General features: G+C 45.5%; 1 protein-coding gene across 1 annotated transcript in view; it reads left to right on the top strand.

The window, feature by feature from the left end:
- The window catches only part of ME3 (malic enzyme 3), a 202,317-nt gene that overhangs the window by 120,430 nt on the left and 68,776 nt on the right, over positions 1-13,111 (top strand). The window contains exon 4 of the mRNA XM_044919338.1: positions 9,306-9,381. Coding sequence (XP_044775273.1) covers positions 9,306-9,381 — 76 coding nt within the window. The remainder of the gene's footprint in view (positions 1-9,305; positions 9,382-13,111) is intronic.

Below are 13,111 nucleotides of genomic sequence, written 5' to 3'. Positions count from 1 at the left end.
ACATACACAAAAATAGACTCAAAATGGATGAAAGATCTAAATGTGAGACAGGAATCCCATCAAAATCCTAGAGGAGATCACAGGCAGCAATCTCTGTGACCTCGGCCACAGCAACTTCTTGCTAGACATGTTTCCAAAGGAAAGGGAAACAAAGGCAAAAATGAACTATTGGGACTTCATCAAGATAAAAGCTTTTGCACAGCAAAGGAAAGTGTTGACAAAACCAAAAGACAGCCAACAGAATGGGAGAAGATATTTGCAAATGTCTTATCAGATAAAGAGCTCGTATCCAAAATCTATAAAGAACTTCTCAAACTCAACACCCAAAACAACAAACAAAAATCCAGTCAAGAAATGGGCAGAAGACATGAACAAATATTCCTCCAAAGAAGACATACTAATGGCCAACAGACACATAAAAAAATGTTCAACATCACTTGGCATCAGGGAAATACAAATCAAAACCACAATGAGATACCACCTCACACCAGTCAGAACGGCTAAAACTAACAACTCAGGATGCAGAGAGGATGCAGAGAAATGGGAATCCTCTTACACTTGGGAATGCAAACTGGTGCAGCCAGTCTGGAAAACAATATGGAGGTTCCTCAAGAATAAAATAAAATTAAATTAATAAAAATATATAAAATATAAAATATATAATACATAAAATAAAATATAAAATATAAAATAAAATAATAAAAATAGAGCTACCCTATGACCCAGCAATTGCACTACTAGGTTTTTTTTTTTTTTAATTTTATTATGTTATGTTAGTCACCATACAATACATCATTGGTTTTTGATGTGGTGATCCACGATCCATTATTTTCGTATAACACCCAGTGCTCCATGCAGTACGTGCCCTCCTTAATACCCATCACCCGGCTAACCAATCCCCCCTCCCCCCTCCCCTCTAAAACCCTGTTTGTTTCTCAGAGTCCATAGTCTCTCATGGTTCATCTCTCCCTCCAATTCCCCCTCCCCATTTTTCCCTTCCTTCTCCTAATGTCCTCCATGTTATTCCTTATGGTCCACAAATAAGTGAAACCATCTGATAATTGACTTTCTCTGCTTGACTTATTTTACTTAGCATAATCTCCTCCAGTCCCATCCATGTTGATGTAAAAGTTGGGTATTCATCCTTTCTGATGGCTGAGTAATATTCCATTGTATATATGGACCACATCTTCTTTATCCATTCATCTGTTGAAGGGCATCTCGGCTCTTTCCACAGTTTGGCTATTGCGGACATTGCTGCTATGAACATTGGGGTGCATATGGCCCTTCTTTTCACTGCATCTGTGTCTTTGGGGTAAATACCCAGGAGTGCAATTGCTGGGTCATAGGGTAGCTCTATTTTTAATTTTTTGAGGCACCTCCACACTGTTTTCCAAAGTGGCTGTGGCAACTTGCATTCCCACCAACAGTGTAAGAGGGTTCCCCTTTCTCCACAACCTCTCCAACATTTGTTGTTTCTTTCCCTGTCCATTTTCGCCATTCTAACTGGTATAAGGTGGTATCTCAATGTGGTTTTGATTTGGATTTCCCTGATGGCTAATGATGATGAATATTTTTTCATGTATCTGTTAGCCATTTGTATGTCTTCTTCAGAGAAGTGTCTTTTCATCTCTTCTGCCCACTTTTTGACTTGATTGTTTTTTGGGTGTTGAGTTTGAGAAGTTCTTTATAGATCTTGGATACCAGCCCTTTATCTGTAGTGTCATTTGCAAATATCTCCTCCCATTCTGTGGGTTGCCTCTTTGTTTCGTTGACTGTTTCCTTGGCTGTGCAGAAGCTTTTTATCTTGATGAAGTCCCAAAAGTTCATTTTTGCTTTTGTTTCACTAGCTTTTGGGGATGTATCTTGAAAGAAGTTGCTGTGGGTGATGTCAAAGAAGTTACTGCCTATGTTCTCCTCTAGGATTTGGATGGATTCCTGTCTCACATTGAGGTCTTTCATCCACTTTGAGTTTATCTTTGTGAATGGTGTTAGAGAATGGTCGAGTTTCATTCTTCTCCATGTGGCTTCCAATTTTCCCAGAACCATTTATTGAAGGGACTGTCTTTTTTCCATTGCATATTTTTTCCTGCTTTGTCAAAGATTATTTGACCACAGAGTTGAGGGTCCGTACCTGGGTTCTCTATTCTGTTCCATTGGTCTATATGTCTGTTTTTGTGCCAGTACCATGCTGTCTTGGTGATCATGGCTTTGTAATATAGCTTGAAATTGGGCAACGTGATGCCCTCAGCTTTGTTTTTCTTTTTCAACATTTCCTTGGCGATTCGGGGTCTTTTCTGATTCCATACAAATTTTAGGATTGTTTGCTCCAGCACTTTGAAAAATATCATTGGAATTTTAATCGGGATGGCATTGAAGGTATAGATTGCTCTGGGTAGCATAGACATTTTAACAATGTTTATTCTTCCGATCCATGAGCATGGAATATTTTTCCATCTTTTTGTGTCTTCTTCAATTTCTTTCATTATTGTTCTGTAGTTCCTAGAGTATAGATCCTTTACCTCTTTGGTTAGGTTTATTCCGAGGTATCTTATGGTTTTTGGTGCTATTGTAAATGGAATCGTTTCTCTAATTTCTCTTTCTACAGTTGTGTTGTTAGTGTATAAGAAAGCAACTGATTTCTGTGCATTGATTTTGTATCCTGCCACATTACTGAATTGCTGGATGAGTTCTAGTAATTTGGGGGTGGAGTCTTTTGGGTTTTCCACATAAGGTATCATGTCATCTGCGAAAAGAGAGAGTTTGACTTCTTCTTTGCCAATTTGAATACCTTTTATTTCTTTTTGTTGTCTGATTGCTGTTGCTAGGACTTCTAGTACTATGTTGAACAATAGTGGTGAGAGTGGGCATCCTTGGCAAGTTCCTGATCTTAAGGGAAAGGCTCTCAGCTTTTCCCCATTGAGGATGATATTCGCTGTGGGTTTTTCATAGATGGATTTTATGAACTTGAGGAATGTTCCCTCTATCCCTATACTCTGAAGAGTTTTAATCAGGAAAGGATGTTGTATTTTGTCAAATGCTTTTCTGCATCAATTGAGAGGACCATATGGTTCTTCTCCCTCCTCTTATTAATGTGTTCTATAACATTGATTGATTTGCAAATGTTTAACCACCCTTGCATCCCAGGGATAAATCCCACTTGGTCGTGGTGGATGATCCTTTTAATGTATTGTTGGATCCTATTAGCTAGGATTTTGTTGAAGATTTTGGAATCCATATTCATCAGGGATATCGGTCTGAAATTCTCCATTTTGATGGGGTCTTTGCCTGGTTTGGGGATTAAGGTAATGCTGGCCTCATAGAATGAGTTTGGAAGTTTTCCTTCTGTTTCTATTTTTTGAAACAGCTTCAGTAGAATAGGTATTATTTCTTCTTTGAATGTTTGGTAGAATTCCCCAGAGAATCCATCAGGCCCTGGACTCTTGTTTTTTGGGAGGTTTTTGATCACTGCTTCGATCTCGTTACTGGTTATTGGCCTATTCAGGTTGTCAGTTTCTTCCTGTTTCAGTCTTGGCAGCTTATACGTTTCCAGGAAGGCCTCCATTTCATCCAGATTGCTCAGTTTATTGGCATATAGTTGTTGATAATAATTTCTAATAATTGTTTCTATTTCCTTGGTGTTAGTCGTGATCTCTCCCCTTTCATTCATAATTTTATTAATTTGGGTCCTTCCTCTTTTCTTTTGGATAAGTCTGGCCAGTGGTTTATCAATCTTATTAATTCTTTCAAAGAACCAGCTTCTAGTTTCGTTGATCTGATCTACTGTGTTTCTGGTTTCTAATTCATTGATTTCTGCTCTAATTTTAATTATTTCTCTTCTAATGCGTGGCTTAGGCGTCATTTGTTGCTTTTTCTCTAGTTCTTTAAGGTGTAGAGTTAGTTGGTGAATTCGGGATTTTTCTGTTTTTTTTGAGTGAGACTTGGATGGCTATGTATTTCCCCCTTAGGACTGCCTTTGCAGTATCCCATAGGTTTTGGACCGATGTGTTTTCATTCTCATTGATTTCCATGAATTGTTTAAGTTCTTCTTTGATTTCCTCATTGACCCAAACATTCTTGAGCAGAGTGGTCTTTAGCTTCCAAGTGTTTGAATTTCTGCCAAATTTTTTCTTGTGATTGAATTCCAGTTTTAGAGCATTGTGGTCTGAGAATATGCAGGGAATAATCTCAATCTTTGGGTATTGGTTGAGACCTGATTTGTGACCCAGTATATGGTCTATTCTGGAGAAAGTTCCATGTGTGCTCGAGAAGAATGAGTATTCTGTTGTTTTAGGGTGGAATGTTCTGTAAATATCTATGAGGTCCATCTGGTCCAATGTATCATTCAAAGCTCTTGTTTCCTTGTTGATTTTCTGCTTAGATGATCTGTCCATTGCTGAGAGTGGAGTATTGAGGTCTCCTACAATTAACGTATTGTTATCAATATGACTCTTTATTTTGGAAAACAGTTGGCTTATATAGATGGCTGCTCCCATGTTGGGGGCATAGATATTTACAATTGTTAGATCTTCTTGTTGGATAGACCCTTTAAGAATGATATAGTGTCCTTCTGTGTCTCTTATTACAGACTTTAGTTTAAAATCTAATTTGTCTGATATAAGAATTGCTACCCCAGCTTTCTTTTGAGGTCCGCTGGCATGGAAGATGGATCTCCATCCCTTCACTTTCAGTCTGGATGTATCTTTAGGTTCAAAATGAGTCTCTTGTAGACAGCGTATGGATGGGTCCTGTCTTTTTTTGTCCAATCTGCAACCCTGTGCCATTTTATGAGAGCATTTAGGCCATTCACATTGAGAGTGATTATTGAAAGATATGAATTGTCATCATGTTGCCTGTGAAGATGTTGTTTTTATAGATTGTCCCTGTAAATTTCTGTTGTATATCACTCTTGGGGTCTTTCTCCTTTTATAGAACCCTCTTAATATTTCTTGCAGGGCCGGCTTAGTGGTCACGTATTCTTTCAGTTTCTGCCAGTCGTGGAAGCTCTGCATCTCTCCATCCATTCTAAATGAAAGCCTTGCCGGATAAAGTATCCTTGGCTGCACGGTCTTCTCATTTAGTACCCTGAATATGTCTTGCCAGGCCTTTCTGGCTTGCCAGGTCTCTGTGGATAGGTCTGACGTTATTCTGATGTTCCTCCCTCTGTACGTAAGGAATCTCTTCCCCCTAACTGCCCTTAAGAGGGTTTCCTTGGTTCTAAGATTTGCAAGTTTTACTATCACATGCCAGGGTGTTGGCCTGTTTTCCTTGATCTTGGGAGGGGTCCTCTCTGCCTCTAGGACGTGAATGTTTGTTTCATTCCCCAGATTAGGGAGGTTCTCAGCTACGATTTGCTCAAATACATCTTCTAGTCCTCTCTCTCTCTCCACTCCCTCTGGGATTCCAATTATTCTGACATTGGAACGCTTCATGGTGTCACTTATTTCTCTGATTCTATTTTCATGGATTCTGAGTTGTTTTTCCCTGGCCTCCTCTTTTCCCTTTTTATCTATTATATTGTCTTCCAGGTCGCTTATTCTCTCTTCTGCCTCAGTTACCCTAGCTGTTAGATTATCTAGATTGGATTGGATGTCATTGAAAGCATTTTTAAGTTCTGCCAATTCCCCTTTTATTTCTGCCCTTAGAGACTCTATGTTGCCATTAATTGATTTCTCCATTCTAGCCATTGTCTTCACAATTGCTAGCCTGAATTCCATCTCCGACATCTTGGTTATATCTGCATCTATTTGTAAATCTGCAGCATAAATCATAATCTCTGAGTCTTTTCTATTTTGGGGGCTCCTCCTCCTAGTCATTCTGTTGATGGGTGTTTGAGGGAATGTATAGAGTCCAAATTATTGACCAGAACCCAAGCAAGATGCACCTGTTTTCTTGGGACCTTAGGGTTGCTGGCCTCTTGTTTTCCCAGCCTGTCTTCTGTGGGAGGGGCCTGCCACACTGTTACTCAGGCACCCCTGTTTGGGCAGAGTTGCCCTGCACTCCTGTGGCGGGGGATGGGCTCAGCGGGAATCAATTTTGGGGGCTTTTGTTCTCTGGCGGCTTTCCCTGGCGGCTTTCTGCGTCTCTTCCGTGAGTCAGAGCAGAAGAGACCGTTTCCAACCCTCTGCCTCAGAGCAGAGAGATCGCAGTCTGTTCTTCAGTGAGCTCTCCAGGCCACACTGTCTCCATTTCTGTCCATGCTGCTATAAACTGCAGCGTCCTGGGTTGTGCGCCCCTCTGCAGCGCCCCCAGTCCTGCCTCCAGGTCAGGGCACTTCTCTGCCCTTTGTGCTTCTAAAACTGCCAGCTGCAGGCGCCTGGGTGGCTCAGTTGGTTAAGCGACTGCCTTCGGCTCAGGTCATGATCCTGGAGTCCCGGGATCGAGTCCCGCATTGGGCTCCCTGCTCAGCGGGGGGTCTGCTTCTCCCTCTGCCCTCTTCCCTCTCGTGCTCTCTGTCTCTCATTCTCTCTCTCTCAAATAAATAAATAAAATCTTTAAAAAAAATAATAAAACTGCCAGCTGCTCCCAGTTCACACGCACAGGACCCCACCACTCCGGGTTTCTGTCCAGGGCACTGCAGTTCGCAGGCGTGACCCCACCGCTCCAGGTTTCTGCCCCAGGGGCTGCCCTAGAGTCCTTTCCCCGCTGCTACCAGTCTGCGAGTCTGTGCCTGTCCACAGCGCGCGAGGCTGTTGCTCACTGGTGGTGTAGGATCCCCACGGCCAGGCACCATCCCGCTGCCGTTTATCCTCCGATATCTGCCCGTGGAATCACAGCTCCCTGTTCGTATCTCAAAACCAACCGCCTACGATATTCTGTTTGTAGAGATCCAGATCTTCTTACAACTCAGGCCGGTTTCATGGGTGCTCAGAGTGGTCTGGTAGATATCCAGCTCAATTCCGGGGACCAGTTGAAATAGGGTCCCCTACTCCGCCATCTTTCCCCAGCCTCCTGCACTACTAGGTGTTTACCCAAAGGATACAAACACAGTGATCCAAAGGGGCACCTGCACCCCAATGTTTATAGCAGTAATGTCCACAATAGCCAAACAATGGAAAGAGGCCAGATGTCCATCTACAAATGAATGGATAAGGCAGATGTGCTATATCTATACAATGGAATATTACTCAGCCATTAAAAAAATGAAATCTTGCCATTTGCAATGACGTAGATAGAACTTGAGGGTATTATGCTGAGCAAAATAACTCAATCAGAGAAAGACAATTATATGACTTCACTCATGTGGAATTTAAGAAATTAAACAGATGAACATAGGGGAAGGGAGGGACGAATAAAATAAAAACAGAGAGGGAGGCAAACGATAAGAGACCCTTAACTATAAGAAACAAACTGAGGGTTGCTGGAGGGGAGGTGGGGGGCGGGTAATTGGGTGATGGACATTAAGGAGGGCACTTAATGTAATGAGCACTGGGTGTTATATGCATCTGAGGAATCACTGAACTCTACCTTTGAAACTAATAATATATGTTAACTAATTGAATTTAAATAAAATAAAAATTTAAAAAATAACAGTTTTGGGTGCCTGGGTGGCTCAGTCAGTTAAGCATCTCACTTTGGCTCACATCATGATCTCAGAATCTTGGGATCGAGCCCTGCATTGGGCTCCCCTCAGCAGGGAGTCTGCTTGTCCTCTCCCTCTACCCCTCCCCTGGTTTGTGCATTCTCTCTCTCTCTCTCAAATAATTTTTTTAAATTTTTAAAAAAATAACAGTTTTATTATTGCTATCTACAGAAAGTTTACTCTGTTCAAGAGACTACCACTAACAAAAGTCAGAAGTCTTTAAGATGATAAAGACTTGGGGAGATTTTGTGGCTGATGGGAACTTAATGGAAAATCTAGGGGAGAGAGGAGCGTCATTAAGTATAAGACTTTATAATATTCATTGGAATGGAAGAAATAAAGGAACTGTCTCTGGATGCAGAAGTTTGTGGGCTTGGTGGTGGGAAGCTGACAGAGACGCCATCCCATGGCTTCACATGACATCAGAGGCAAGGTCACTAGGGGAGTTGGGGGACGGTGAGGCCGTTGGAGGTTTGAGAACAGAGAAGTTTAAAATACTCTTTGTAAAGAGTGGAAAGAGTGACAGTTGAGCAGAGAAACACCGAAAGAACAAAGACTGAGCGGTTGTTGAGAGTGCATGTGGGTTGCCGGTGAAGAATTTGTGGTGGTGCCCGTCAGCCTTTCCTGTGGTCTGGCTTTCTCCCCCTGCCCTTGGCTGCCTGGGTGGGGCCCACAGGAAACAGACAGTAGGTGTATCCAGGGTTGGGAGTTTTACAACACTGCTGAGACCAAAGAGCAGGGCCAAGGGCCTTTACAGTGTTGACTAGGGCATGATTTAAATAACGGATCCAAAATCCAAGCCTCTCACGAAGCCATGTAAAGTACTGTTTGGAAGTCTTCTCTGAGTTAGCCAGGGCAGTGAGAGTGGGGGACGCTGCTTTCCACACCTCCCCAGCCTACTCACATTGGCGAACCAGAGTGAGTACCTCGTTAGGAAAAGGAGCCTTTCTGGATGCACTGGAGGAACAAAGGAAAGGAAGGAAGTGGCACAGATATTCTCCAAGTATACATATTCTCACACCCCTGATCCCAGGGCAGAAGACTTAGGTCCACATACGGAGGTCTAAACATAAATAAAAGTTCTAAAATCAAGCGAATACACTGGTAAATAAAATACACCCCCCCTCCTCCTTTACAGATGTACCTTCCTGCTGGTCTGGAAGGCCACGTTTGAATTTAGAAGTCACATGCTCTAGTACTGCAAAGAAGAGTGGCTCCTGGCTGGCAGCCCACCACTCTTCCCATCCCCAGCCTTGTCCCCCACTGCCCCGGGGCCTCCTGTACCTGTGTCTGGTACTACAACTCTAACGTCCAAGCTCCAGTCACAGCCCCAGGCCTAGGGCTCTGCCCACCATAGTGTGGTCTATACTCAGAAACGGGGGGACCCAGGAAGATGCCGACATGGTTTCCTGAAGCAGCCTTGGGGTCCCTCAGAGAATTCTGGGGTCCTGTGTGCCTGGTCTAGAAGGAAGAAGGGAGGGTGCAGGCTCTGGTGAGCATAGGCCCCAGGTGGGCACATCCCTCGGCCCCATGGACTCCTTGCCTTGTGGAAAGGAGAAATTGGAGGAAGGCCAGGGCTGGGCCCTCCAAAATGTTGGGGGCAAGGCCCCGCCTTGACCATGTCTGTGGGAAAAATTAAACAGTGCAGTGATAAACAGTACTGTGGTCTTTGTTCCAAGTCTGACTGCCTGGTTTCTCTCTGTGTACATGTTTTTTCTCCTAGTGGGCTGTTCATCACCATTCATGACAAGGGCCACATTGCAACCATGCTAAACTCTTGGCCAGAAGACAATATTAAGGTATGATCCTGTTTTCTTTGTTACTGCTCTGTTGTTGGGTGAATCCTTTCAACCTGAACCAGAGTCATCCCCAGCTAGAAAATGAGCCATTATAACACTGAGGGCGAGACACTGCAGGCCTTCCCCGGCCCAGAGCCCAGCCCGGTTAGCGCCAGGCATAAATGCACCACAGAGCAGAGGTTTGCAGTGACCCACACCCAGGTGAAATTGCCCTTATCATTATTATTAATAGTAGTGCTCTGAAATCTGTTCAGCATGTATTGAGTACCTACTATATATACAACACCAGTTTCCATGGAGGATACAGGGAAAAATCAGAACTTCTCAAGTAGCTGACTTTCATGGGGAAAATAAGACAGAGACACAAAAGACTAACAGGGAACTTGGTCAGAAGTAAGTGAAGCACACAGAGAGAGCTGAGGGTGTTCACAAAGCAGAGATTACTTTTAGCCTGAGGGGAATCTAGGAAGCCTTCATGGGAGAGGTGACATTGGAGCAGGGCCTTGAGTTAAGGGGTAGAGTTTAGCCAGATAGGCCTTGGAGACGGTAGGACATAGAGTGGGGACATTCTGCAAGAAGAGGCAAAGTTTATGGTGAACAGTACTTTCATGTGCATGCACACAGTTTGGGGGGAGGGGCAGGGAGACAGGTGGTAGTTCTATGCAGAGTGAAGAAAGAAACCTGCCTCTTTTGCCTGGAATATCAGCTTTACTCAAATGATCTAAGGAAAAAACATTTTTATATAATAAACAGGATATAATATAATATGCAAAGTTTATGTTAGTTTTGAAATATAAAACCTGCAGCTTTGTAGAAACTTGTTAGCCTCTGGCTACATGCCCAGATAGCCTCCTGCTAGGGAACTTCTGTGGAAAAGTATGAGGGGCTTTCCCGTCTAAGATGATTGTCGCTTCTGCAAATGGGTGAAGCAAAAATGCGAAACACCTGCTAGCTGCTTCGCAAGGGCATTTCTGGCGCCCGAGCTGGGGAAGGATTGGAGCTGACTGGGAGGCACTCCACCATGGCTTCCTCCTCAGGCCTGCCCTCCCTGTTCCTGCCAGTTCCCTCAGTTACCCCATCTCTCTCCACTAGGCACTAAGCACAGCTTCCCTCTGCACACCTCTCTCTGTGTCCTGCCCACTTTTGGCCCTCCCTGGGGAGTGGTAGCATTCTGAGCCAGAACAAGGAAGGCAGGAGCTTGGCTCTTAGGAGCCAGGCCCAAACCACTGCCAGGGTCTGTGGACTTTATGGCCATGGTGAAGAGCTCATTTCATACATCTCTGTCTGGGTGTGATTTTGCCCTGGGCATTTCTGCCCTGCTTGTCTGCTCAGACTGGTTTCGTGCAGGCCTGGGCCCTGCAGGTTTTGGTCTCAGTCCCAGAAGAAGCGAGTTTCTATGGCGTGTCTAAGATGAAGCTATAATAAAATCTTCAGCACATTCAGGGAAGCCAGCTCACTGGATGGGCAGTGAACTCCAGCCTGCCCTGTGCAGATAGGCTGCTGAGGTACTGCAAGCTGATCTATCCTGGGCACTTCACCCACGGTGAAAGCTTGTGCAGACTGGGCATGCAGTAGACGCTTGAGGTGCGTGAACTCAGGCAGCAGACATGATGAGCATCTCCCATGTACCAGGCACTGAGCCAGGAGCAGAGAAATGGAGTCCTCACCAACATACACCTGCCTTTGTGCAAGCTACGAGGAATTAAAGAGAACGACAAAAAGCCATTGCATCTTAACCAGTAAGAAGAAGGTGCTCCTTTCTCTGGGGTGGCACAGAGGCTCAGTGAGGGGCTCATGGGCTGGATTTCAGGCTCTAGCTGCTCCTTTTGTCAGGGCACAACTTATAAAATACTCGTTGACTGACTTCAACACACATAGTTTGAGAACCTTCCTACGTACTAAGTGCTAACTACCATAGAGCTGGAGACAACCACTTTTGTGATTTTAGAGGAAGAGGAATGCAGCTTTAGGTCACCCCAGAGCGGGCGGGGCTGGTGTGGGCCTCAGAAGGAGAGAGGCATCCAAAGCCTCTCAGGAAAACAGAGGTTCCATGGGGACATCTGGACCAGTGCATCTAATTCTGTTGCACTCAACGCTCATTGAGTAAACATCTCTGTAGCTCCCGGGATCAAGAAGGTGTACAGGCCCAAAGTCTGGTTGGAGAGACTGACCTGGAAACAATTGCATAGACTGTGTCTGTGCTGCCAAAGAGGGGAGCAGTTAGGGCTGCTCAGGCTGCTCCCAGCTTACCCGAGTCTCCCGCCTGCCCCGTCCACCAGCCTTTTCTGGAGGGTCCTTCCCCCCCACCCCTAAGGCTGCCCTTTCAAAGGTTCAGAATGTTCTAAGTCCTAGTCTTTCTTGTTTGCTCGTGTGTTTTCTCCAGTTGCCCTAAAAAGAGGAGATGAAGGTCTCCTTCGCTAGGCAGGGAATCCCTTTCATGGTATTTTGGAGCTGGATTCCCTCTCATTATTTCCTTTGGGTCTCACAGCCCCTGTGATCAGAATGGAGAAGGAAGGGGTGTGGCTGATGCCCCCAAAGTGGGTCCTGAAGAAAGGGGTGTGTCGTTTCTCAGGCGAGCAAGCTGAGGTTCCGTGACTTGCCCATGGTCACCCATGAGTAGGTGTCGACGCCCCCAGAGCCCTGCAGCTGAGCCACCTCCTCCCCAGCTGCTGAGTCGAGGAGGCAGTTTTCCAAGGCACGGGTATCTTTAGATCCTGATGTTGGCGGCCTCTTGGCTGGAGGGGAGAAGTGGTTCAGAGGAGCTTCTGAATCACATCCGAAGATAAAGGATGACTTTCCCCAGTGTCCCAGCCAGAAAGCAGAACTGCAAACTGCAGTGTAGGAGAAGCAGGCTGGCAGGGAGGTGAGGCCAAAGCCCAGGGCTGGGGGGACCATGGAGTTTTGTGGGCCCCTCTTGTTCAGGGAGGAGGGGGTGAGCCAGGTCGCCCAGAGCTGTCCGGCTATAAATCATGAAAAGGAGTGAGAACTGCTTTTCTGACTCTTTCCCACAGTGGCCACTGCCTTGAGCCTGAGGAAAACTCAGCTGAGAATAGACCCCCTCCCCACAGCTTTCCCAAGCTCCTAAATCTCTCCCTCACCCCAGACCCAGCATCTTTGGGGGAAGGAGGGAAGGTACTGGGAGGCAGCTGGGTAGGGGAGGCCCAGGAGCAGCCTCTGCTGCTGAGCACCAACCACATGGGCATCCCAACTTGGACCAGGTGCTGGTGCCAAGTGCCTGCCCGTTATGCACAGGCCCACCACATGTTAAACCCACTCTGTCCTCGGTGTCCGAAGGTGGGTGTCCTGGGAAACATTCTCTGAGATGGACATTAGCCTCTCAGGGAGTGCTCTTGGGATCAATACCTCTAGAAGGGAAGGAAGCAGGAGAAAGGCTAGAAAGAGGTTGGGCAGAGTGAGGCCTCAAGGAAGCCTCAGCTGAGCCCATGAGGAGCCTCTGGAGCTGGGGTGGCTCTTCCAAGTCCAACAGAGTTGGGGCAGGGGAGCTGGGCCTTTATACCCCTGCATCCATCAGTCATTGGTTGTGGGCTGCTGCCCTTCGGAACAGGGTGTGACTTGGGGCAAGGTGGCTCTTCAGTCAAGGAAATTCTCCAAGTGGGCTGACACCTGAGGGAACAGCTGAGGAAATCACTCCTTGAGTCCTGAAAGGGAGATGTGGGCAGCACATCCCTGTATCCACCTCATGCAGCATCTGACCTCATCGACTTCTAAT

Source organism: Neomonachus schauinslandi, chromosome 11 (assembly GCF_002201575.2).
Source record: "Neomonachus schauinslandi chromosome 11, ASM220157v2, whole genome shotgun sequence".
Classification (NCBI taxonomy): domain Eukaryota; kingdom Metazoa; phylum Chordata; class Mammalia; order Carnivora; family Phocidae; genus Neomonachus; species Neomonachus schauinslandi.
The sequence above is the reverse complement of the archived record's forward strand: the minus strand, read 5'-3'. Positions and strand labels throughout refer to the sequence as shown.